General features: G+C 39.9%; 2 protein-coding genes across 9 annotated transcripts in view; one reads left to right on the top strand and one right to left on the bottom strand.

The window, feature by feature from the left end:
• Positions 1–15,228, bottom strand: FBXO45 (F-box protein 45). The gene is made up of 3 exons (XM_072811995.1): positions 14,926–15,228; positions 7,225–7,581; positions 1–4,188 (listed from the first exon to the last, which is right to left on the bottom strand). The coding sequence occupies exons 1-3, from the start codon at positions 15,226–15,228 to the stop codon at positions 4,003–4,005; spliced, it is 846 nt and encodes a 281-aa protein (XP_072668096.1). The 3' UTR covers positions 1–4,002.
• The window catches only part of WDR53 (WD repeat domain 53), a 13,360-nt gene continuing 2,980 nt past the window's right edge, over positions 14,897–25,276 (top strand). The window contains exons 1-2 of one of the 8 annotated variants that reach the window (XM_072811988.1): positions 15,481–15,633; positions 22,165–22,660. In XM_072811988.1, the coding sequence (XP_072668089.1) occupies positions 22,181–22,660 (480 nt within the window). In that variant the 5' untranslated portion in view covers positions 15,481–15,633; positions 22,165–22,180. The other 7 variants (XM_072811990.1, XM_072811991.1, XM_072811987.1 and 4 more) reach the window with 7 other exon arrangements.

Consider the following 25,276-nt stretch of genomic DNA (forward strand, 5'->3'; position numbering starts at 1 on the left):
TTTATGTTTTAACTTTTTATTAAGAAACTAAAGCAAAACGACAGAATTTCAAAAAAATTAAAATACAGAATTCTAATTTTAATTCTAAACAAATATGAAATCTACACCAAAAACTAAATAAGTATATCAATATTTAAGAATAAAGGGGAATGGCTAAAATGCATTCACAGTCATTATTTCTTCCTTATTAGCCTTAGATTTCTATTCCGTTCCTTCGTGCTTCATTTCAACACGATACAGAATTTCTTTCCCACCTATCTTTTGTTATGGTAATTTCAGAGCAGCTTTAGTCTCCCTACATAATTTCCTTCAGCATCTTTGTGAGCACCTGCCTACTGGGCTTAGATGATATGGGCATAAAGATGAGTCCATCAGAGATCCTGTCCTAAGATGTTGAGAGGAGATAAGACACCAACAAATAATAAATATAAATAAATATATACAAGGTATAAAGTAATATAGCATGAGTTAAGTTAAATATAAAAATAGGGAAATTTCAAGGAAGCAAAGATTACATTCAGCTAGATAAATCAGGAATGCTTTATGAGGGTAGTATTTGGATTGGTTATGGACTGTTCCTTCCAGGAGGGCTTCAGAGTGGTCCTGATGGTGACAGTCTTGGTTTCCAGAAAGTAATTCTTAAAACTCTTTACATTTCTAGTTCTTCAAAACTTTTTATCTTTTTAAAAAGATCAAAAAATATTAGCATTATAGTCTATATAAACAGCAGTTTGGGAACTTAAATTAAAAAGTAATTGTAATACCTTTTATATGATTTAGGGCTGTTATTTTCTCAACTCTCTTTCCCAGGTCAAATCATATCTAAAAGACAGAAGATGCCTAATCACTGAGCCGCGAATTTAAGTATTCAACCAGGCAATACCGACTTGCTTTAGGTGCTTTATAAAATCTATACCTAAACCTACATAGGAATGAAGATGAAATAAATGGCTTAACATTCAAGTCAGATAATGAAAAAAATAATGGCAACTATGAAATGATATTAACCACAGAACTCCTTGTACGAAAAGTTTTAATGAATTGTGAGCCATTGGCCATTACAGACTTTAAGCCTCAATATTTCTTCCCTATGTAGAACCAAATAATTAAAACAGCCTATCTCAAGTTTAACAGAAAACCATAGTATGAATAGTAATAGTCTGTTTACACATCTGCATGCTTCGCTAAAGAACCGAAGAGAATGCTCCCAGTTTCCCAAGTCAACAAAGTAAATTCAATTACACATTTTTCTTTCCTGATCATAGTTTTAGTTGAAATACAACTAATACTGTTTTGCCTTTCAATTGCACATTTTATCCAGCATACAAGTATTTTTCCCATTATTTTCTCCTTTGCCCTCAATATGCTTGTGAGGTAGTGAAGGGAGGGAGCAAGGATTTTTTTTTTTTTAATTTTGCAGATGAGAAAACTTAAGGTGAATTTAAAACTCAACCTTAGCAGCATACTGAAATCACCCAGGAAGTTTAAAAAAATCCTTATGATCATATCATACCCCAGACTAACATCAGAATTTTAGGATACATCAATATTTTTCAAAATGCACATGACTCCAAAGCTAAGTGTGAGAATCACTGGTTTAGAAGATTTATACTTAACCTTCAGGTACAACTGTATTCTACTTGAAAGCTCTCTCAGTATCAACAAGAGATTCCTTTTCCTTAAACATTGTAACAGTTTAATATTCTCTATACAACTACTATTGGTCTCCAGTAATAAAATAATCAGGTTATAAATGAAGGCTCTTGATTCCCCTGATGTTTATTCTAAATATGAACCTCCATTTTATAAAATCTGCAAATAGCATATTAGAGAATTTAAGTCTTTGAGATAAGAATGGCTTGTTGTTAAATACTTAGGCAATTATTTGATTCTAGGTTCAATGTGCAATAACCATGTGTTTCTGTTTTCCATTCAGCACCTTCCAAACTTTGTAACAAATGAATGTTATACTAATAGGACAAAACAGAAGTTATAAACAAAACTCAGCAAAAGCTCTTGGAATTGGCTATATCACAACACCCTGAAAAAACACCAAGCACATAAGGGACTTCATTGTTTCATCATTTATCAATCTGCATCCTGAATCAGTTCTTTTCTTCAAATTTTAAACTTTGCCAAATTGAGTTGTTCTACACCAAGAAAAATCAATTTCTGTAGCAGCTATATTCTCTAATACATTTAACATATAATTTCACTCTGTACTACTAAATATGGTTTCCAGGAGGGTTCTTTTTGACATGGATATTAAAAAGGATCTTTAACAGATTTTGCTTTTAAGCAACATACCAAATACAGAATAAATATTTGTAAACCTGTCAGGTGGCAAAAATAGATCTTTGTTCATGACTGAAATTCCCTGCTTCATAAGAATATTGATAATCTTAACTCTCAAGGAGCAACCCAAAAGCCCCAGCCAGCTGCTTGCTGTCCCTAATTTGATTAGATTTAAAACAAAATTACACACAGCAATAAGCTCAAAGGCAAAGATTATACCTGCCTTAGTCAATTCTTATCACAAAGATGTATCTGAAACCATGTATTTATATACTTTCATACAGAAAGATGATGGTTGTTTCTCTTATAAAAGAAAATCTCAGCTCATATATGTTATTAATTCAAGAGTATTAGTGAAATCAGATTTATTAGTCAAAAACTCAGAATAGGAATTAATGTCAAGCTCTTCTATAAGGAAACCTTCAAAACATTGCCAACCTGAAGTTTACAGCACAAGGTATTTTATTTCAAGTCCCATGGGGGCAATTATCTATAATGAGATTAAGAACATTCTTAACCTGGGTTCAGGCTGGCACTGTTTCAGGTGGGTGAGTAAACATTTTCTTGATAACCCCAATGAAGAGTTTGAGGCTTAGATTTTGTTGCCATGATGTAAACAATATAAAATTTAAAAAAAAATTATAATATCTACAGCATTATAAAGTTACAAAATAAAAGAACCATTAATCCTTTTCCTTAGGTCTGTGACTAACAGCTTTCATATTTGAGGCCTGTAAGAGCAAATGGCAATGTTCTGTGTTGTTATGAGACACTTTCTCAAAAGGCCAAAAAATAAAACCAGATACTAGAGGACGTACATTATCATTACTACTACTGACATATGTATAATTAGAAATAGATTTGCCTTGCCTCAATCTTAAACTAGGAGACTGAGGGATCTTTACAATAATTTTGATCATTAAAAGAAAAATAACCAGACTGTAATAGCTATGGAAACTGTAAACAAAACTAATTTAAAAATGAGCCAATATAACACATCTCCTCTTAAAATCCTCTTCTTTGTAGTTACCTAATTTTCCCTAAATGTTATTCTAATTTTGTACCATGTAGTGGTTTTTAAGAAATTGAACTAGAACAAAGCAACCTCTTTGTCCTATTTTTTTTACAGTTTTTTTTACACACTTATTATATATACAACTTTTAAAATAGCTGCACAATTTTACATCTCACTGTTAGAGAAGTGCAGTCCAGGCAGACCATGCTTCTCAATATATTAAAAATATTAAATAAAACCCAACCAGTTTCATACTTTTCTATTAGTCAAGCTGGCTGGGAAAAAGGGTCTGGAGAAAAAACAGGCAGTTGTAAAACAGGATCAGTCTTTCTTCACAAACACACTACTTAAAAATCTTGCTATTTCCTTATCTTATCCCTTTTATAGCATCTCTAAAATCTCACCTTAAAAGTTGGAAATTAACACATTGCTAACTTAGAGACCAAATCTGTTGCAACATGCATATGTCAACTGCCCACTCAACCAACTGCAACCCTGAGGATTTTTCTGGCCCAGTAGAAAGAGGATACACTAAGATAATCTCTGCTGTAGAGTTGCTTCTCCAGTTAACAATTTCATGTGTTTTTCAGGATGTTTCTTGGGCATGCATGTATGACACTGTCACTTCATGATTCTACTTTCCATAAGCAGATATCTCTTCCATTCTGTCTTTCATTCCAGAAAAGCCACTGTCATCCATCCAAAGGTTTTCCAAGGTAAACCAAAGTCACTTCTGTGTTGCCATATACAGCAGAAACTGCTGGATATAAGCAGACCTTTGGAAGTCCTCTAAAGGCAACCCCCAGGAACTCATATCCACGTTCAAAAGCTAAAGTCTTATCTTCCATGTCCAAGATGACTCGAATTCTTTCTCCTATCTGCAAAGAGACACCAAAAGGTCAGAAGGAAACTCACCAAGTGCATAGCTAGAAGAAATAAGATACAAATCAACAAGCTGAAAACATTAAGAATAGAGAAATGGGAAGTTACTGTTTAATGGGCACAGAGTTTGTGTTGGGGAAGATGAAAAAGTCTTAGGTATAGATAGTGGTGACGGATAAACACATTGTGAGTATACTAATGTCACTGCATCGTACACTTACAATTAAAACAATAAATAACGTATATATTTTATCACAATAAAAAATTACTATAATAAAAACACATAAAGTTTATAAAGCAGTTCTACATACACTTTGGAACTTACATAATCATGAAGAGTCAAACCTGACTATAGATTCTACAGATGTAGAATAAGCGTATTAGTCATTTTATGGGCCACTGCTTTGAAACACCCGTTTGTTATAAAAACAGCAGCACTGATTGTTAAACTAAAGCAGAAGCACAATATATCCAAATATTTTCCCACATGGAAAACTAAGCAGACAAATAAGGATGTTTTATTTTTATAATTGAATCTACAAAAGGCTGTACATCTATATACTTGGAGGAGAAAGTCCTAACATTTGCAATAAAAAAATCAAATTTAGTACTTCCCAATTATGTTAATTCCTGTTGTTGTTACTTTCTTTCACTGTATTTTCTGTCACAGACAACTACAAACAGCTGCTTCTTTCTTCCCTTTGCCTAATTTATTGATTAATTTGCGCCCCATTTTATGGACCTAAGAACATCCTCGTCACCATCATCACTATTGCCACCAACAAAACAAACAACAAAAAATAGAAACGAAAAGTTAATATTTTGCTGGGTATTCATTTTGCGGTTTATGTGTATTATCTCATTTAATCCTCCCATCTATCCTAAGATTTATCCCTACTTAACAAAAGATGGAAACTAAAATGACAGAACCACTCCTGGTGAAATTTGCAAGTTTGCTTCACCTTTGATTGAGCGTACAGCATGCACATGCCAGAGAGCAAAAGCAGAAATTATACTAGCTTTAGGTGTCAGAGGTCAAAACCTGGGAGATGGCAGAGCAACTGGAAACAGAGGAAGAACTCTAGAAGCAAGAGAACCACAAAGAGGATGAGCCCCAAAATCTGAGAATAAATTGACCAAATCATTGTGTGATCACAGTCTTACACTGACACAGGGAAAATCTCCAAAGAATCAAGCTGGAAAAACAGCAGCTAGAAGCCAACACCTCTTTCCCTAAAACCCCCAAATCTGAACAAAGACATAAGCTGCTGTACACCATGGGGCAGACAAGGGTTTACAGTTTGATGAAGAATCAAATCTAGTAGGCAAGTTAACTAGAACATCTAATTTTCAGAAAAATAAAATGATCTCTAGAAATAAAAGATTCCAGTATTTAATACATATTATCTAGAATTTCCAATTTAAAAATGATTGGATATGAAAAGAAACAGAAAAGTGCAATTCATACTCTGGGGGAGAAAAAGAGTCAACAGAAACAGACTCCAAGTAGGCCTACATGTTGGATTTGGCAGACAAAGAATTCAAAGCACTTATTATAAATATGTGCAAAGAATTAAAGAAAAATCTAATATTGATGGACAGATACAGATTCTCAATAGAGAAATGAAAACTACAATAAAGAACCAAATGAAAATTTTAGAGCTGAAGAGTACAATAACCAAAATTCACTAGCCTGGCTTAACAGCAGAACTGAAATGGTAAGAAGAAATAATCAATAAATTTGAAGATGGAGCAAGAGAAATAATCTGGTCCAAAAAACAAGGAGAAAAAATATTTCTTAAACAAGAACATAGCTTCAGTGATAGAAAGACACAGACCACATCAAGCAGTCCAACAACTACACTGAATATAAATGGGTTAAACACTCAAATCAATAGGCAGAGATAATAAGATTGGGTTAGAGAAGACCCAGTTATATGCCCTCTAGGAGACCCATTTTAAAGACAAAGATAGATGATTAAAGTAAAAGAATGGAGAAAAAGAGATATCTTGCAATAGTAAGCTTAAGAAAACTAAAGTTATATTAACATCAGACAAAAAAAAAAAAAACATCAGACAAAACAGACTTAAAAACAATGAGTACTGAAATTTCCAACTATACTTGGTAATTTATCTATTCCTTCTTTCGGTTCTGTAAGTTTTTGCTTCATGTGTTTTGGGGCTCTATTATTGTGTGCAGATATATTTACAGTTGTTATATCTCCCTATTTGATTCTCTTATCATTATGAAATGACTCCTTTAAGTCTATAATTCCTTAAAAATTTCAATTTCTTATCAGATTTCTGTGTTTTAAACTCCGTTGACCCTATGGTAATCATATGGCTTTTACAAATAGGAACTATAATTTTGACCCCAGAATCAAATGAATATGGTATAACATTAAGATGAAAAGAATAAAAAAATGCAGTGGTTTGCATGAATTTGCCTGTCTTATAGAAATCACTGATACCTCCTGAGGCCTTGAATCCATAAACAGATTAATGAATAGCAGAGGGTATTTGTATGCATGTGCATAGGTGCATTTATGGGAGTAAGAAGTCTAGAGAAAGTAGATTTGGATGTGCCACGATATAGAAAAGATGACAATCTAGAGCATGAGATGGGAAACTATGGTCATTGGGCCAAGTCTTGCCTGTGGCCCATAAATAAGGTTTTACTATAACACAGCTATGCTCACTCATTTACATATCATTTATGGCTGCTTTTGTACTATTAACAACAGACTTGAATAGTGGTGACCACAAGTCCTGAAATGTTTACTACCTGCCCTGTACAGAAAGGTTTGCCAACTCCCAACTTAGACCAACAGATTGCTCAAGGTCAAATATGTATCGGGAAACAGGGAAATACCAAAAGATTATTAGAGTAGAAAAGAAAGGCGAGTTACACTATTTATTTTTAAATTAAAAGAAATACATACAAAGCTGCTATATAAAATTGTGTAAATTTAGAACAAATCAAGGTATGATTTGACAAAGGCCCACAATTGAGAAACTACCCAGTTTCTCACCTGATATTTTGGTGCATTGTTGCATTGTGGAAAACTGCCATTCACTTCTCCATTATGTAGTAGATTATTGTCCACCAGATTCCAGCCCCAGCTCTGGTCATCACTGCCCAATAATGCCACATAACCTTGGCACTGCATGGGGGCCCGTTTTGTGGCAATTCCAATCACTGCCACAGTGCCCAGAGGGCCTTCCCACCACACTTCCCATGCATGGCGGCCCTCACTGAAACCAATCTTGGTCCTTGCACCATCAGTACTTTGAGCAATGGGGTTTCGATGTAAAGTAAAGCCATTTTTCTTAATGTAGACATTCCTGGAGCAGTCATTAGTGCTGAAGGCATGCTGGAAAGCACGTACCTGAAAAGACGAAAAACACACCAAAGAAACAGAAATTTGATTTTTCTTAAACGTTAAAAAGTACCCAAACTTTAGGGGCACCTCAAGTGGCTCAATCAGTTAAGCATCCAACTCTTGACTTCAGCTCAGGTCATGATCTCAGGGTTGTGAGATGGAGCCCTGGGTTGGGCTCCACCAGCCCAGGGTAGAGCATGCTTAAGATTTTCTCTCTCCCCACCTCTCTGTTCCTTCCCCATCCCCACTCCCACTCATGCATGCTCTTTCTCTCTCTTAACAAAAAAAGTACCCAGACCTTAGGCTTCATGTGTTTGAACAATAAAAGGATATATATATTTTTAAAATTTACATTGTTTCATTTTTTTTATTTTAAAGATTTTATTTATTTATTTATTCATATCTTATGAGAGAGAGAGAAAGAGAGAGGCAGAGACACAGGCAGAGGGAGAAGCAGGCTCCATGCAGGAAGCCCCATGTGGGACTTGATCCCAGGTCTCCAGGATCAGGCCCTGGGCTGAGGGCGGTGCTAAACCACTGAGCCACCTGGGCTGCCCTACATTGTTTCATTATTGATCAAAATTCTGAACTATAGTATAACTTCTGCAAATCAACTTCTTAAAATATCAAAAGATATACACAAGAATCCTTATGTTTTAGAGATAATACTGAAATGTTTATGGATGACAATATCTCAGAATTGCTTTGAAAGTGGGTGGGGTAAACACGTAATTACACGGTCCATGAAATTTAATCACTGGTAAAGTTTGGTGACAGTTTGGGAGGTTCATTAAACTATTTTCTCTAGTCTTGTTTATATTTAGTATTTTTATATCAAAAAGTTAAGGGAAGTACAGTTTATATTGGCAATGCTGTCATCAAAAAAATACTTTAATAGAGAACTTAGTCACAGCAACTCTAAAGTTTATGAAAAATTTTAAGAACCACAAACTATGTTAGATCCTCAGCCTCCTTCCTAGTTATTACTCATACGTTGCTGCAGCACCACTCTCATTTTACCAAATCAAATAACCCCATAAATATCATGTAGTTTCAAATACCAGAATTTATAAGGAGATAGTCATTAAGTGTAGCCACCATTGATAGGACAGGTTAGTTGACCTTCACTAGTCAGTTTTTTAAGCTTCCAAAATACAGTATAAAAATTTCTATCTGTACAAATACTAAACACTTCTCATGCTTTAATAATTTAAAGTTTTTTATTTGGGGGAGGGAAAAAATTAAGTTTCTGATTTGTATGTTTTCTGAAAATCTATTTACTTTATTCAAACTACCTCAAAGCAATCAAAGGCTGCGGACTACTGCTTTAGTTAACCTGAGCCACCAACGTCAGAATCATAGAATTTCATCATTAGGAAGGGCCTCAAAGAAACAGTGCAACACAGGAAGGAGGACACAGACCTAAAAGTCAACAGCTAGTCAGAGCAAGAAGTCAGGTATTCCCTCATCAGTGTTCAGTTACTACTAGCCATTACCTCACTGCTTCACTGTTGCCCTGCACAGCAGAGACATTAAAAAACACACAAAACCCATGCTTGATTTAGAAGACTATAATACTGAAGTTTTTCTACATTTTTTCCTATCTCAACAGATAGGAAATTATATCACTCACTTTTAAGCACATACAAATCAGAACATAAGATCAAATGGGAGAGTAAAATGTCCCCAAAATATTAAGTATTAAAAAACTCAGGGGTTTAACTAAAATATACTTTATAAAATCTTCATTATAAAATATTTAAGTAATACTTACCTATGCCTAGTCCCCAATTCTTATAATTACCCATTGTTTTTCTCTATCCTTCTTCTCTTTGTCACAAAGACACTGTTGCCAGCCTCTTCTTCAAACTGCTAGGACTTCTTCCTATTACTCTGGACTCATCTTTCTTCACTGTCCTCTTTTTTGGTGACCATCCTACTTCTGCCCCCTGAAACACTCCAGAACTCAGTCCTTAACTCTCTACCTAAATTATTTCCAGACCAATCTTTCTAAAACAGCACCTTTATAATAGTTCATCCCAGTTCAACAACCTTTGATGGTTCCCTAACAACTACCATATCAACTGTAAATTATTCTTCCTGGCTTTCAAAACCCTCCTCCAAGTCTCATTCCTTGTACTTCCCTTTCTAACTTCTTACCTACTTTCCTCCTCTAACATATCCAATATCCTCTAAGACCAGATCTAGTCTTGCCAACTCTATGAAGGTATTCTAAACAGGACCACCTAAACCACAATTTCTCTTTCCTAAATTCTTATCCACTATCATTGGCACCACAAAACATTGAAGTCTGTATCTAACCCTACCACTTGATTCTAGTATAAAATATACTGAAAAACAAGAACACCAACACTAATCTTACCTAAACTGATCAAACCTCTCTCAGTCTAGGACAGAAGGGCATGTTAAGAAACACTATGGGAATAAAATCTACAAAGTTTGAAAACTCTAGAGGGTAAATAACCTGGTTTCTTCAAGAGAGATGTTGCAGGAATGGGAGTTAGGGGAGATGGAGGTTGAATTTGTTGGCTAAAATAGCCTTAAGAGATGTATCAATTGCTTGCCATGAGAACCTTATACACATCTTGGTTAAATAAACTGAAAATTAAAAATATAACATTTGACATTTATGAAACAATTGGAAATTTGAACACTGTATTGTCTATATTAAGGAATTGTTAATTTATTTATATTTTATTGATACTGACATTGTGATTATGTTAAGTGTCCTTAACTTTCTGATAATTTTTCTTTTTACTTATATCCTTTATCTTTCAGATATTCATCTGAAAATTTCAGATGAAATGGAAAAATAAATAAATCACAAATTAGCAAATAAAAACAATCCATAGCTCCTGTCTCATAGTCTCATATACAACCTAAACTTTATAACAAACAACTTTAAGACCTACTTCAGGGGGATCCCTGGGTGGCTCAGTGGTTTAGCACCTGCCTTCAGCCCAGGGAGTGATCCTAGAGTCCTGGGATCAAGTCCCACATCGGGCTCCCTGCATGGAGCCTGCTTCTCCCTCTGCCTGTGTCTCTGCCTCTCTATCTCTCTCTTTGGGTATCTCACGAACAAATAAACAAAATCTTAAAAAAAAAAAAAAAAAAAGACCTACTTCAGAATCTAGGTCTGAAAATTAGAGACCATATTATATATACTTAGATACTAAATATGACTGGAATAATTGATGTTCCTTGGTGACATGTAAAATATGAACTTTTAAAAAGAAGACAAATCCTAAATAGACTGGCAACTCCAAATACTTTCCAGTTTTATGCTATCCCACGCATGTTTCCATCTTCCTCTTAGTTACATAAGCTCCCTGGAAATCCTATCTGACTCTTCCTCCTTCCTCATCTCATTCACCCCCAGTCAGCGGTCCACCTATGTAGATTTGTACCTTGTGATAGCTTTCCTAGCCTTCCTCTTCTCTCCTCTACATGCTTGTTCAGGTCTTTTTTCTTTTTTTTTTTTTTATTTTTATTTATTTATGATAGTCACACACAGAGAGAGAGAGAGAGAGAGAGAGAGGCAGAGACACAGGCAGAGGGAGAAGCAGGCTCCATGCACCGGGAGCCCGACGTGGGATTTGATCCCGGGTCTCCAGGATCGCGCCCTGGGCCAAAGGCAGGCGCTAAACCGCTGCGCCACCCAGGGTTCCCTTGTTCAGGTCTTAAGTATCTCTGGTATAGGTACTAACCCCTGCTCTGTCCAATTCATCTTATGGCCTAGTTTTTCTAAAGCACAGCTCTTATTTATCACTCCTCTGTTCAAACTTCTATGGTTTACAACAGTAGAACAAAGCCCAAACTATACACTGAAGGCTATATGCCAAGAACAACCAAGATATATCTAGTTTCAACTTACCTTTATAATCATATTTCCCACTTCTTCAATTCAATCTCACTAGATCCTTTTATATCTTTAGCCCTTCCTCTAAGCTCCAAACCGAACAACTGCCTATCTGAAATCCCCCAGATGTCTCAAAAACACTAAATTCTACTCTACCAAAATTGAACTCTTTGCTATGCCTCCTAAATCTAGCCCAGGTGATTCCCATAATTATATAATCTAGATATCTAAAAGTCATTCTTAGCACCTCCCCATCCCTCACCCCTATTTCCAATCTATTGCCAAGTCCTGTAGATTTTACTTCCTAAATCTTTCCTAAATTTCTCCCCATCTCCTCTACTACCCACTTCCTAAATGATCTACCTGTATTTCTAAGGTCCTCCTCCAATCTGTTCTCTATATCGAAGTCAGAAATAACCTCTTAAAAATGCAAAAAAAAAAAAAAAAATCACATCACCAAACCCCCTCTTGCTTACAATTTAAAATGGCTTCCCTATAGTTTGGCCTCAGTCCACCTCTCTCATCTTCTCTCAAACTTGTCTCACCTTGGCTCTCTATGATCTAGCCACACTGATGTATTTTCTGTCCCTCATTCTCATCAATCTCCCTCCTGGAAGGTTCTCTTCTCACCCCTGGCCTTATTGTTCAAGTCTCTGATCACGCGTATTTCCTCAGAGAAAGCCTTTCTTGACCTGCATACCTAGGTCAAATCCTCCATTACTAACATTCAGAGTATTGCGCACCTCTCCTTCATAGTACCTGTCACAGATGCAATTTTATAACTGATTATTTGATTAATATCTATCCACTCCCCCTCCATTAAACTATAAGCTCCACAAACAAGGCATCCATGAGTTTTATGTCTGTTTTTATTCACCATTGCATCTGCAGAAATGAGCACAGTGCCTCGGACTCACTATTTTTTTTAAATAAAAATAGATGCTGTATAGAGCCTTTGCTTTCTTCTTGTCTTGCTCTTGTTCTGGGTAGTAGTTCTTAGTAAAATGTTCAAACCTTCCCTATCCTAAAATTCAGCTCAAATATAATCCTAACCTCAAACCTTCTCCAAGATTCATTCAACTTGTACATCTCTCCTTTCACTGAAATTCTAGTGTGTGTATATATATACTTCTAGTAGATACTGTATTTATATACATCTCTAACAGAAGCAATTTGTATCATGTGTTAGTTATTACTATACATTTTTCTTCTCCTTTACTTGACTGAGGACTTCCTTAATAGGCTAACTTCTTTTGAATTAACCTTTTTATCCTCAAGACATTCAAGAAAAGTTCCCCAACATCTGAACGAACACATGATTAGTACATATCACAGGTGTGGTAGAAGGACATATACAGTGTTAAAAACCTAAGAAACTCAAAATATCTCTCTGGAAGGATACAAAATAAACAGGTAACACAGGTTGCCTCCAAGAAAGGAAACTAAACTGGGTAGCTGGCAAAAAGGGCAAGGAAGACATTTTGCTGATATTATTTTGCTTCTTTTACTTGTTGACTCACATGGACACATTACCTAACACACTGTTTAATGAATCTTGACTCATGTAAATATATCTATTACAGACCAGTTACAGATAGGTCTTAATTCAAAATAAGTAAAAACAGTAAGCTTTATGAAAAAATAAAAACTAAATAAAATGGGGCAGCCCAGGTGGCTCAGCGGTTTAGCGCCCAGGGCGTGACCCTGGAGACCCAGGATCGAGTCCCGCATCGGGCTCCCTGCATAGAGCCTGCTTCTCCCTCGGTCTGTGTCTCTGCCTCTCTCTCTATCTCTCTGGTCTCTCATGAATAAATAAAATCTTTTAAAAATAAATAAATAAATAAATAAATAAATCGTATGAAGCCTACCTGTTTTTAGGCAAAATAGGACAAAACTGCAATGTTCTGAACAAAACTCCCCCCTGCTTGGCAGTCTAGTTTCAAAAAGGGTATCTACCCTTTTTAGTTATTAATGTTATTTCTTATGTTTACACATCCTAGGGCAGACTTCATCCTCTCTCCTATATGCTCTGGGTGACTGCTACACTGAAGAGCTGTTATCCATCCGACTGAATTCAACCTCAAGGCCTTTGTTTATAGGACATTGCCTGAAGAATCTTCTCAGCCCTACCATAACCTGTTACTTGAGATTTTTATTTGTATATGAAGGAGGCAGGAATATGCCCAAGAATCTAGGAGGAAAAAAGGCAGCAAAACCAGAATGAGCACATTAGAAGACAGATGGAACAGAAGAGGCACAGCAGCAAGAGGTGAAACTATGAGAAAGTTGGCAGGGAAGTAGCCAGTAACATGGGGACAAGGCAGCATTAGGACGGTTCAGTGGTGCGCGTGGGGCGGTAGGGGACGTTTTATTAAAGGCTGTGTGGGGCAGCCCCCTGGGTGGCTCAGCGGTTTAGGCCGCCTTCAGCCCTGGGCGTGACCCCGGGGTCGCGGGATAGAGACTCGCATAGCGCTCCCGGCATGGGGCCTGCTTCTCCCTCTGCCTGTGTCTCTGCCTCTCTCTGTGTGTGTGTGTCTCTCATTAATAAATAAATAAAATCTTTTAAAAAATAAATAAAAATAAAGCCTGTGTCTTGGGATCCCTGGGTGGCTCAGCGGTATAGAGCCGCCTTCTGCCCAGGGCTTGACCCCAGGGTCCGGGGATAGAGTCCCACGTCGGGCTCCCTGCATGGAGCCTGCTTCTCCCTCTGCCTGTATCTCTGCCCGAAACCCCCCCCCCCCCGCCCCGTGTCTCTCATGAATAAATAAATAAATAAAATCTTTAAAAGTAAAATAAAAATAAAGCCTGTGTCTTGGGATCCCTGGGTGGCTCAGTGGTTTAGCGCCGCCTTCGCTTCAGCCCAGAGCGTGACCCCGGGGTCCCAGGATCGAGTCCCACGTCGGGGCTTCCCCGCATGGGGCCTGCTTCTCCCTCTGCATCTCATGAATAACTAAATAAAATCTTAAAAAAAAAAAAAAAAAAAAAAAGCCTGTATCTTCAAAGTTAGCAGAATGTCTAGGACCACACTCACCTATAAGCCTGAAACGTAATGGAGGGAATTAAAGAAAACTTGGGCGAAAACAGGAGGGAGGGAGGGAGGGAGGAGAGGGGAAACAGTCACAAATCAGAGGCTGGAAAAGGTGAGGTGTTAGCAAAGATCTTAGCAACTAAGCCGGTGTCCAGGGAGCTGAGATGATCTAACAAGAAACGGGGTAAGAGCACTGAGGGGGACGGTGGTGGCGGGGAGGGCCTGCCCGTCTCCGCGGGAGAGGACTGGACGCTGGAAGCAGTGATGCATGGGGACCGGGGACTGCCAACTGTCCGACCCTTTAAAAAGTGTGCAGCGCGGAAGTGGGGCGGGTTACGGAGCACGAGTTCGCAGAGAAGAGGCTCTCTGCGGACGGGGAGCGCAGCGCTCCCGGGCTCGCGGGAGAGGCGCCGCCCCGGGCAGCCGGCGGCCGGGCCCTCACCTTGGCCTTGTAGCTGGGCAGGTTGCAGAGGATGTCCGTGCGCAGAGCCTCCTCGGCCAGGCTGCGCGCGCAGAGGCTCCGCCACACCTCGCTGTTCTCGTCGCCGTGCAGGCAGCGGTACCAGTGCTTGCACACCAGCGCGCAGCTCCGCAGCTCCGACAGCTCCAGGTAGGAGAACACCAGCTCCAGCACCCGGCTGGGCAGCCGGCCCCCCGGGCCCCCGCCGCCGCCGCCCGCGCCCGCGCCCGCGCCGCCCACCGCGCCGCCGGAGGCTGCCCCAGGGCCCGGGGCCGGCGCCGCCATCGCCTCACCAGCCGGCCCGGGGGCCGCCGCCGCCGCCGCTCCCCCCCGTCGTCGCGGCTGCGGACGCCGCGCCTCGCTCGCCGCCCCTTTCTCAACCGGCCGCCGGCCCTCCGCCGCTCCCGCCCCTGCCCGGGGGCGTCCGCCGCGCGCCCCGCCTCCCTGAGGGCGGACGCACCGGCCGCACCGGCGTCCCCCGCCCCTCCTCCCCGGCTCAGCGCGGGCGGCGCCACCGCCCGACTCGCACGGCCTGCCCGCGGCGCGCCCGGGGCTCCGCCATACTGGTTGAGGGCACGCAGCGAGCGCGCATGCGCAGCTCTTCCGCGGCGCCCGTCGGCCCCGGATGTGACTGTCGCGCCGGCAAGTGAGGTCATCTCCGGGCGCCGAGTACGGAGGCGGGAGGCGCAGGTAGGAGGCTCGCGCTGTGGCTGCGGGACTGTCCTCCGCTTTGGTCTGGAGTCGCCCTACTGGGCCCCTTTCCCCGTGAGGTGTCCCCGTGAGGTGTCCCCGTGAGGGCCGCTGCCTCAGATCCACCCTCCCGCGCGGAACTGCCCTCTCCTCGCCCTCCGGCCCCGCCGCCGTCGGCCGCAGTCCGAGCGCCTCCGTGACCCGCAGCCGCTGAAGCCGCCTCCTGGTCCGGCCCCTTCGCGCTCGGCTCGCACCGGTACTTCTCAGGACACGTGTCCCAGCGCGTGTTCGGCAAGTCGGGTCGTCGTTAGGAGCCCTGCCCCCGCCCCCGCCCCCGCCCCCAGTGCTCGCGAGCCCGTAGGTGCTTCATTCTTCTGCACGAAGTGGGGCCTTCCCCGGCCTCTCCTGCTAACCCGATTCGTGGGCCGATGAAGTAATCGTGTTTTGATATAATGAGACATCCCAAGAGGGAGGATGGTGTGGGGGCTGTGGTGCTAGATGGCTCCTGGAAGCGGAGGAGTTGAAGCATCATTGGGTCGCACTGCGTTCTCCAGGCGGCCGAGAGCTGTCTGACGCCCTGTAAGGGATGCTTAGGGAAGCAGTGAGCATCCTGTGGACGGGCACTGCGTTAGGCTCCTTCACCTGGGTCTTATATATGATGTTTTTTTAAGACTTTATTTCTTTATTCATGAGAGACACAGGCAGAGGGAGAAGCAGGCTCCACGCAGGGAGCCCGACGTGGGACTCGATCCCGCGACCCCGGGGTCACGCCCTGGGCCGAAGGCTGGTGCTAAACCGCTGAGCCCCCGGGGCTGCCCTTCTGTATAAATCTCAGACAACTCTGCAGTGATTAGTATCGGGTCCACAGACTCTCTTGGTAGTCAACTCCACTGTGTTGCCTGTATGTAATAAGAAATATTTCCAATAGTTCCCCTGCCGTGTATAATACATTTATAGTCCTTCGCTTAAAAGAACAGCTACTACCTTTTCTACTCTCTGGTAAATGGTGTTTGATGATTATTTGCCAGTCCCTTCCTCCCAGATGTTTTTTCACCCCCAGGTGTTTTGTTTTGTTTTTTTTTTTCTCCCAGTTTAGTAACCCAGATTCTTTACTTGACCAGTGCTAATAACCACAGCCCTTCAATCTTTTTTTTTTTTTTTTAAGATTTTATTTTTTTATTCATGAGAGACAGAGACACAGGCAGAGGGAGAAGCAGGTTCCATGCAGGGAGCCCGATGTGGGACTCGATTCCAGGTCTCCAGGATCACTCCCTGGGCCTAAGGCAGATGCTCAACCCCTGAGCCACCCGGGCTGACCCCCCTTCAATCATTTTGGTTGCTATCCAGCTTTTCCACATCTGAACCAACTTTGGAAAATCCAACCATGTGAAGAAAAGTTAACTTAGACTTGCTATAGTGATAGTAACTACCTTATATTATTTGAATGTTAGTATAATCTCAAGTTTGGGAGTTTTATTCATTATTTTCTCTTTGTTGTTGTTGTTTTTTTAAGATTTTTAGCTATTTGAGAGACAATGAGCATGCATGAGCAGAGGGGGAGAGGGAGAAGCACACTATCCTCTGAGCACGGAGCTCAAGGTGGGGGCTCCATCCTGGGACCCTGAGATCATGACCCCAGCTGAAGGCAGCTGCTTATTAACCAACTAAGCCACCCAGGCGCCCCTCATTATTTATTTTTCAACTTTTGACTATAGGACATCCAAAGAAGGATGTCCTAATTTTGTCTGGGAAGGCACTTAAATTTTTTTGTCTTTTTTTTTTTTTTAAGTAGGCTCCACACTGAGTGCAAGACTCAAACTGATGACCTTGAGATGAAAACCTGAGCTGAGATCAAGAGTCTTACTTAACTGACTGAGCCACCCAGGTGCCCTTCTTTAAAATCTAGAAGAAGGGGATCCCTGGGTGGCTCAGCAGTTTAGCGCCTGCCTTTGGTCCAGGGCAAGATCCTGGGGTCCTGGGATGGAGTCCCACATCAGGCTCCCCCCATGGAGCCTGCTTGTCCCTCTGCCTGTGTCTCTGCCTCTCTCTCTTTGTCTCTCATGAATAAATAAATAAAATCTTAAAAAATAAAAAAATAAAAATAAATAAAATCTAAAAGGATAAGTAGAATTGGTCCATCTGCGAAGGGGACAAAGAACCAGGCAAAATCAACAGACTTAGAGGTATAACACTTGAAAAGGATATGTGGGCACATGGAAGTATAACTAAAGCAGTATTTGGAGATCATCAGTTATTAACAACTTTGGCATTTATCCTGCCAGTCACGGTATAGGTGAGGAAGGATCTGATGAGATATTAATCTAGTCCAGTCATTGAGGTGCCTCTGTGGCAAAGTACCCCCCCCTCCCCAAGTGGCCCAGGCAAAATTTCAAAATAGGAAAAGATTTTTTTTAAGTAGGATCCATGCCCAGGGTGGAGCCCAACTCGGGACTCAAACTCCTGACCTGAGATTAAGAGTCAGATGCTTCACTGACTGAGCCACCTAAATCCCTGGAAAAGATTTTCTTTAGGACTGGATCCTTTTGTTTCTACAAATCACCCTCCTGACCTTGCCCTTCCCCCATATTTAATACCCTTTTGCCCTCTGACCAGAGTTTCCATGTTTCCCTCCACCCTTTCTAAAAATGCTCTCAAGATACCCCACCTTTCCCTGCCCACTCCATGATCTCACTAGGTGTTGAAGGAATCTATTATCTAATTACAGTAATTCACAATAGGATATGATTAATTGCTGTGCTTGAGCTTTTAGACATTACCTATGAGCAGCTTGTTGACCTGATACCTGAATATGTAGATAATGTCACTTATATGTATTTTCTGGCTTTCCACTCCCAGTAAGAGAAAAACAAGAAATAGTGGCTGGACAGCTCATTTCTGAAAGATTGTTTTGATTTAACCCAGATTTAACTACATTTTTTTTCCCCACTGTCTTCTACTACAGTAGTCTTTTAATATGTTTTGATGATGGTCTTTGGGTATGTTTTAAATAATAAATAATTCTGTAGACTAAACAAGTGATTTGAGGGGCTCTGGTTGCTTGGTGATCAGTAGTCTACATGATAAGATTAGAGATCTCTTTTTATTTTTCTGACTAGGTTGGTGATCAGTAAATATCCATGTGATGTAGAGATTAGAAGTTTAATTTATATTTTACACTGGTCCATAGAGGTTAAGGTAGAGCTGACCTTGGCCTCGTGATATTAATAGATACTACTGGTTCCATTGTGGAAAAATTTATATGAACAGTGCTTTTGCCTATAATAGTTCCTTTAAGTACAAGATCCATATATTGCCTAATTTCTCGCACTTTCGGGTAAGCTTTACCAAATGTGTCTTTAAAGTTGAGTTCATCTTTCCCGTTAAAAAATACTATATTAGGAAGAAAACCTGCTAAAACTTGGTCTGCCAGTCAGCATTTACGTAGGTCCCCTTGTGGGTTGATATGTGATGGAGAAATGGAAGTACTAGAAACTCTGTCTCATTCTTGTCCCAGATAAAACCTAAAATCCCAGTAGGGATCCAAAACCTCTCTGCACACAAAATCCTTTTTTTTTTTTTTTTTTTTTAAAGATTTTATTTATTTATTCATGATAGTCACAGAGAGAGAGAGAGGCAGAGACACAGGCAGAGGGAGAAGCAGGCTCCATACAGGGAGCCCGATGTGGGATTCGATCCAGGGTCTCCAGGATCATGCCCTGGGCCAAAGGCAGGCACCAAACCGCTGCGCCACCCAGGGATCCCTGCACACAAAATCCTAAAGCTGTAGAGGGCTTCTGGACTTTAAAGTTGATTCACTGTAGAAAAACTAAAACTAATGTAGGAAAAAAGTGATCAGTCTCAAGAGTTAAAATTATTTGTAACTTAAGTGGCCTTTTGAATGGTTACCTCAAACTTATTTTAAAGTAGTGTATTATCTATATTATGTGACGTCGGTAGTCACCACAGGTGGAAGTCTCTAAGCCAAAATATTAATACTTTTCATTTTAAATTGTGCTAACTGTCCTTTTTTCTTGGCCTATTTTGAACATTTGGCAAAAGTCGTCTTTTGTGGTAGAAAATTATTTAACTACTATTTCATTACTTGTCAGCAAAAATCAAACCTCCAGAGTTCCCTGTCTTTACCTCTCTCTGAGTCATTTCCTCTCCAAACCTCTCCTTTAAAACTTACTTGCTTTGGTCTCTAATTAGTTTCCTCTATAAACTAATTCAGTGCTTCTACTGAAATAAAGTTATCTTTTGTCTTTGCCATTTTGTCATCTTTCTGAAGATTGCTATATATGATTTTGTGACCATGTTTCTGTTAGTCCCCTCCTCCCCTCAATCCTTCTGTTATTTTGATTACTGAAAGATTACAGGTCTTTTTAGCAGTCTACTTAGTGATTTTGTATATGTGTGAATGCCTAAAAATGGGAGGAAATAAGCTTTTGTGTTGGGAATAGAAACTTTAGGCAGATTGCCAGTATTTTAAATTATCTTTCAAAACAGTATTAGGAAATATTGGACTAAATACAGGTATCATATCTGAAACTATGAAGGCAACTATGGCAGTTTCTCACTAGGGAAATTCTCCCTTGGCTTATGAAATGAAGCATTATGTTTATTCAGATATAGATTTGTTTGCTTCCTTTTGTCTGAACATTTGGAGTTATGTAAATTGCCCTTATTTCCTTTTTCATGCTTTACCCAACAGGCGGTTGAGGCAGGGTAGTATTAGGTGGCAATTTCATTGTATAAATCTGGGATGCCTAGTGTATCAGGAATCAAAATTGTGCACCTAAGTACTACTGTTAAGTGTTAATTGGTGATAAGGTAATTAGAAAGATGTGAGTATGGAGTCCCTGGCTAGTTTAGTCATTAGAGCATACTCTCGATCTCAGGGTTGTGATTTCGAGCCCCATGTTGGGTGTAGAGATAAATAACTATAACTATAAAAAAAATAATAATAATAGGGCAGCCCCGGTGGCTCAGCGGTTTAGCGCCACCTTCAGCCCAGGGCATGATCCTGGAGACCTGGGATCGAGTCCCATGTCAGACTCCCTACATGGAGCCTGTTTCTCCCTCTGCCTGTCTCTGCCTCTCTCTGTGTGTGTGTCTCATAAATAAATAAAATTTATTTTAAAAATAATAATAATAAAAATACGTGAGTACATTTAAAAGCAATAATGAATTATTCGTGGTTTTGGTTTTTTTTGCTGTACTTTCAGGGAATACTAACTAGTTAGAAAGTATTGTTAAGTGGAATTGTTAGAAAACAGTCTTTATTATTTAAAAGTTTGGGATCCCTTTATATTGGATCCCATGTACAAAGGCCAGATGACTTTGGTCAAATTATTTAACATTGATGAAACTCAAGTTTTATTATCTTTAAAATGGAATAATACTAAACAGAGTGTACTGAATTAGTCTCTGGGGGGTAAACCAAAGGTCTACATTTTTAACCATTTCCCTGGATGATTATTGGTAAAGCATTCTCACATTTTAGCATACATCAGCATCACCTGGAAGGCTTGTTAAAACATGTGGCTGGGCCCCAACCCCAGCATTTCTGATTCAGTTGGTCTAAGAGGGTATTAGGCAATTTATAGTTCTTATTAGTTCCTAGGTGGTGCTGCTGGTCTGAAAGCCATACTTTGAGCACCATTGGTGTAGATCTGTGATGCTACTTTGACCAGCCTAATAAAAATAGGAAAAGTGAGGGGCCCCTGACTGGCTCAATTGGTGGAACATGCAACTCTTTATCTCAGGGTTATGGGTTTGAGCCCCATGTTGGATGTAGAGATTATTTAAAACTAAAGTCTTTTAAAATAATAGGAAAAGTAACACTGGTAATACTTGCTGAGCACTCATGTACCAGGCACAATTATATGTGCTTTACATATATTATTTAATTTTCTATCCTATAAAATGGTACTATTATTACCACCCTCATTTTATACAAGTCACCCAGCTAATAACAGGTAGTAGAGTTATTCAGACCCAGAGAATCTAGCTCCAGAGCTCATTTTCTAAAACATTATTCAAATAAGAGATATATCCTGATGATTTTTTAAAATATTTTATTTATTTATTTATTTTGGGGGTAGAGAATGAGCAAGGGAGGTAGAGAGGGGCAGAAGGAGAGGGAGAAAAGCAGGCTCTCCACTGAGCAGAGAGCCAAACATGGGGCTCAATCCCAGTACCCCAGGATCATGACCTGAGCCAAAGGCAGACACTTAACCAACTGGGCCACTCAGGTGCCCCAATAATGTTTATTCTTATGTGGGTCTCACATCAAATGCTGGTAGACCAGGTTTGCCTGGGGCTCTGATTATAAAGAAAGCCTATTTATACATACGCCAGCCAGGTGCCCCACAATCCTGTGTCCAATTAGGCTTTTGCAGACTTGATTTTCACATGTCTTTTTTTTTAGATGTCTTTTAAAAATATTGAAGTGAAATACTGCATATTGCACTTGTTTGCTACCATCTAGTTCTTAAATAAGAGATGATAGTTTTTTCCCCCTCTTCACAGAGTCTCCTGGGCCATAATGGCTGTCAAGTGGACTGGTGGACATTCTTCTCCTATTCTCTGCCTGAATGCAAGTCAAGAAGGGCTAGTGGCTTCTGGAGCAGAGGGTGGTGATCTCATGGCTTGGGGTGAAGATGGGACTCCTTTAGGACATACACGCTTCCAAGGGGCTGATGATGTTACCAGTATCTTATTCTCTCCCTCCTGTCCCACCAAGCTCTATGCCTCACATGGAGAAACCATTAGCTTACTGGATGTCAGGTCCCTCAAAGGTTCCTTGGACCATTTTCATGTGAATGAAGAAGAAATCAATTGTCTTTCATTGAATGAAACTGAAAACCTATTGGCTTCTGCTGATGACTCTGGGGCCATCAAAATCCTAGACTTGGAAAATAAGAAAGTTAGCAGATCACTGAAGAGACATTCCAATATCTGTTCCTCTGTAGCTTTTCGGCCTCAAAGGCCTCAGAGCCTGGTATCATGTGGACTGGATATGCAGGTAATGCTTTGCAGAAAGTACTTGGGTAATTTCTGTTCCCTACTAACATGTCTTTTCTACGTTTGCATCATAAGCCTTACTTCTGCATGTTTAATGCTAAATTGACAAAGCCTTGTAGGTTTCATTCACAAAGTGACTATTTCTCCGTTAGCTCTCCTTTCTTTATGCTTAAGAGTCATAAAATCTGGGAATTCAAATATTTGATTCTAAACATCTTTTTAAGGGTGTCTGGGTGGCTCATTGGTTAAGTGTCTGCCTTTGGCTTAGGTCATTATCCCAGGGTCCTGGGATCAAGTCCCACATCAGACTCTCCCCAGGAAGCCTGCTTCTTCCTCTGCCTCTCTCTGTCTCTCATGAATAAGTAAAATCTTTAAAAAATAAAAGAAACATCTTTTTACACAAAGGAGCATGCTGAAGGCAGACTTTTATCACCTGCGCTCTACAAACTGTGTATTGTGTTTTGTTGTTTTAAAAAGAGGGACTGAATTTTTTGTTTTTACTTTAAAATTCTGTTAAATTAATTGAAGTACTGTGTATTGGTGACCAAGATCAGAGCATTGCATTAATGAATTTTGAAAGTAACATCACAAATTAGGCCAAATTCAGAGGAAAACCATCAGGAGAGTAGATATACCTAGAAACTCCATTTTTGGGGGGAAATGAAAGTGTTTAATTCTTGGATTCTGTAAGAGGAAAAAGTGAAATGTGCTAGTCTAAATAGAAGTCCTAGGGAAGCAGATTTTGGTTTAATAGAAAGCAAGCTTTCAGATAGCTTGAACTTTCCCATAGCAGATGTACTTCTTAAAAGTAAATCTTGTATCACTAGAGTGAGACTGATCATGGCTTCTCTTTGGTGAGCACTTAGTACTTGCCAGTGCTTCACTATATAGTAGTTTCCACTCTAATCACACCCTGATAGTTACTATTTTCTTTTTAGAAATGAAACTGAGGTTTAAATTAAGTGTCCACATAGCTGTCTGAATTAAGATTCCAAACTTCAGTCTCTGGTTCCAAAGCCTATTTTTTCTGTGACACCAGAAATATTGAGCAGTATATATCAATAGTAATATGGTAGAAAAGGTTCTTGGTCTGGGAACAGGCGACTTCTAGAAAAAGAGCCATTGTTTATTAATGACTTATGTGCCCTGTACTGTTCTAGGCATTTAATTTACATTCTTAACCATGTACAGTATCTTTCAAGACTCTGATTCCATTAATAGCATCAAAGATTTTGTCTTTCTACCTTTTTGGCCAGGAGTCTTTACCACTCCGTTCTCTACCCTCTGCACCCCCTCATAAGTTAGAAATAAACATGGCTGGTTGTTGTTTTCATAATGACTGCCATTACCCTCCCCCAAGCTACTGGTATTTAGTAGGCAGAATCAGGGGATGTCTTACAGTGCTGGGACAGTCCCTAAACAGTAGAGAATTGTCTAACCAAAAATGTCTGTAGTCCCTCTATTGAGAATCATTCTACACTGGAGGTGCACGGTGACCCTACGACTTATAAACTCCTTTTCCACTCCCTATGTCTTGACTAAGGCCTTACAAACCTGCATTTTCTACCCTCATGGGTGATAATCTGCCTGCTGGCTTGTGCAGAAAGACCTACACCTCCAGGTGGCTCAATATTTTAAGTAGATAGATTGTACAGTATCCCTTTGACTCCTCATTCTTTCATCCTTAAGCTATACCAGTTGTCAATCACTGGTTCATTAATTTACCAGGCATGGCAGTAAGCAATTAGGTGCAAAAAAAGACCTATATACTTTTCAGATTAGCTAAGAAATGGGCATCCAGAATTTATCATTTTGCCTCCAGTTCTAGGAGAGAAGTCACAGTGGCAGGCAACTGCTAGAGAATAGTATAGGATATAAATATTTTTTAAAAAAATGATATAAATATTTTGTGAAAGGGAGGTTTAGGTAATTGCTTGTTTGATTAGACGTGCTAAAAATTCACCATAGATTAATTTCTGCATTGGGTTGTGCTATGACAACAGCGATAAGAGAGTACAACTTTGCTTTTAGAAAATTATTTTCCCTGGGACACTTGGGTGGCTCAGCAGTTGAGTGTCTACCTTCGGCTCAGGACGTGATCCCAGAGTTCCAGGATCAAGTCCCACATCGGGCTCCTGCATGGAGCCTGCTTCTGCCTCTGCCAATGTCTCTGCCTCTCTGTGTGTCTCTCATGAATGAATAAATAAAATCCTAAAAAAAAAAAAAAAAAAAAGAAATTACTTTCCTTAATTGAGGTTGAAAGTAATATCTTCCACAGTTTGCTTCTTAAAACCTGGTTACCCAGTATTTTTCTAAACTTTAAGAATAGCCAGTCTATGGAGGAGTCTAAGAACGTAGGCATAATTATGAAAGGGAATTCTTATAAGGTTAATTTGGAGAGCACTTTCTCTCTGAACAAATATTTTATCTCAACGTAGGAATTGAATTATTGCCATACACAATAAATATGTTCAGTGTACCTACCTTTGTCATTATTAAGATTACAGTACCTAGATAGGTTTAATAATTAGACAAAGCACACTTAGTGGAGCAGGGACCTTAAAGTGATTTATTTATTTATTTTAAAAGATTTTATTTATTTATTCATGAAGTACAC

The sequence above is a fragment of the Canis lupus genome, chromosome 35, assembly GCF_048164855.1.
Source record: "Canis lupus baileyi chromosome 35, mCanLup2.hap1, whole genome shotgun sequence".
Classification (NCBI taxonomy): domain Eukaryota; kingdom Metazoa; phylum Chordata; class Mammalia; order Carnivora; family Canidae; genus Canis; species Canis lupus.

Coding starts and splice junctions, on each gene's coding strand:
- FBXO45 (XM_072811995.1), bottom strand. CDS start 15,228: ATGGCGGCGCCGGCCCCGGGCCCTGGGGCAGCCTCCGGCGGCGCGGTG. Junction 7,582..14,925: donor TGCCCAGCTACAAGGCCAAG/GTGAGGGCCCGG, acceptor TCGTCTTTTCAG/GTACGTGCTTTCCAGCATGC. Junction 4,189..7,224: donor ACAATGCACCAAAATATCAG/GTGAGAAACTGG, acceptor GTCTCTTTGCAG/ATAGGAGAAAGAATTCGAGT.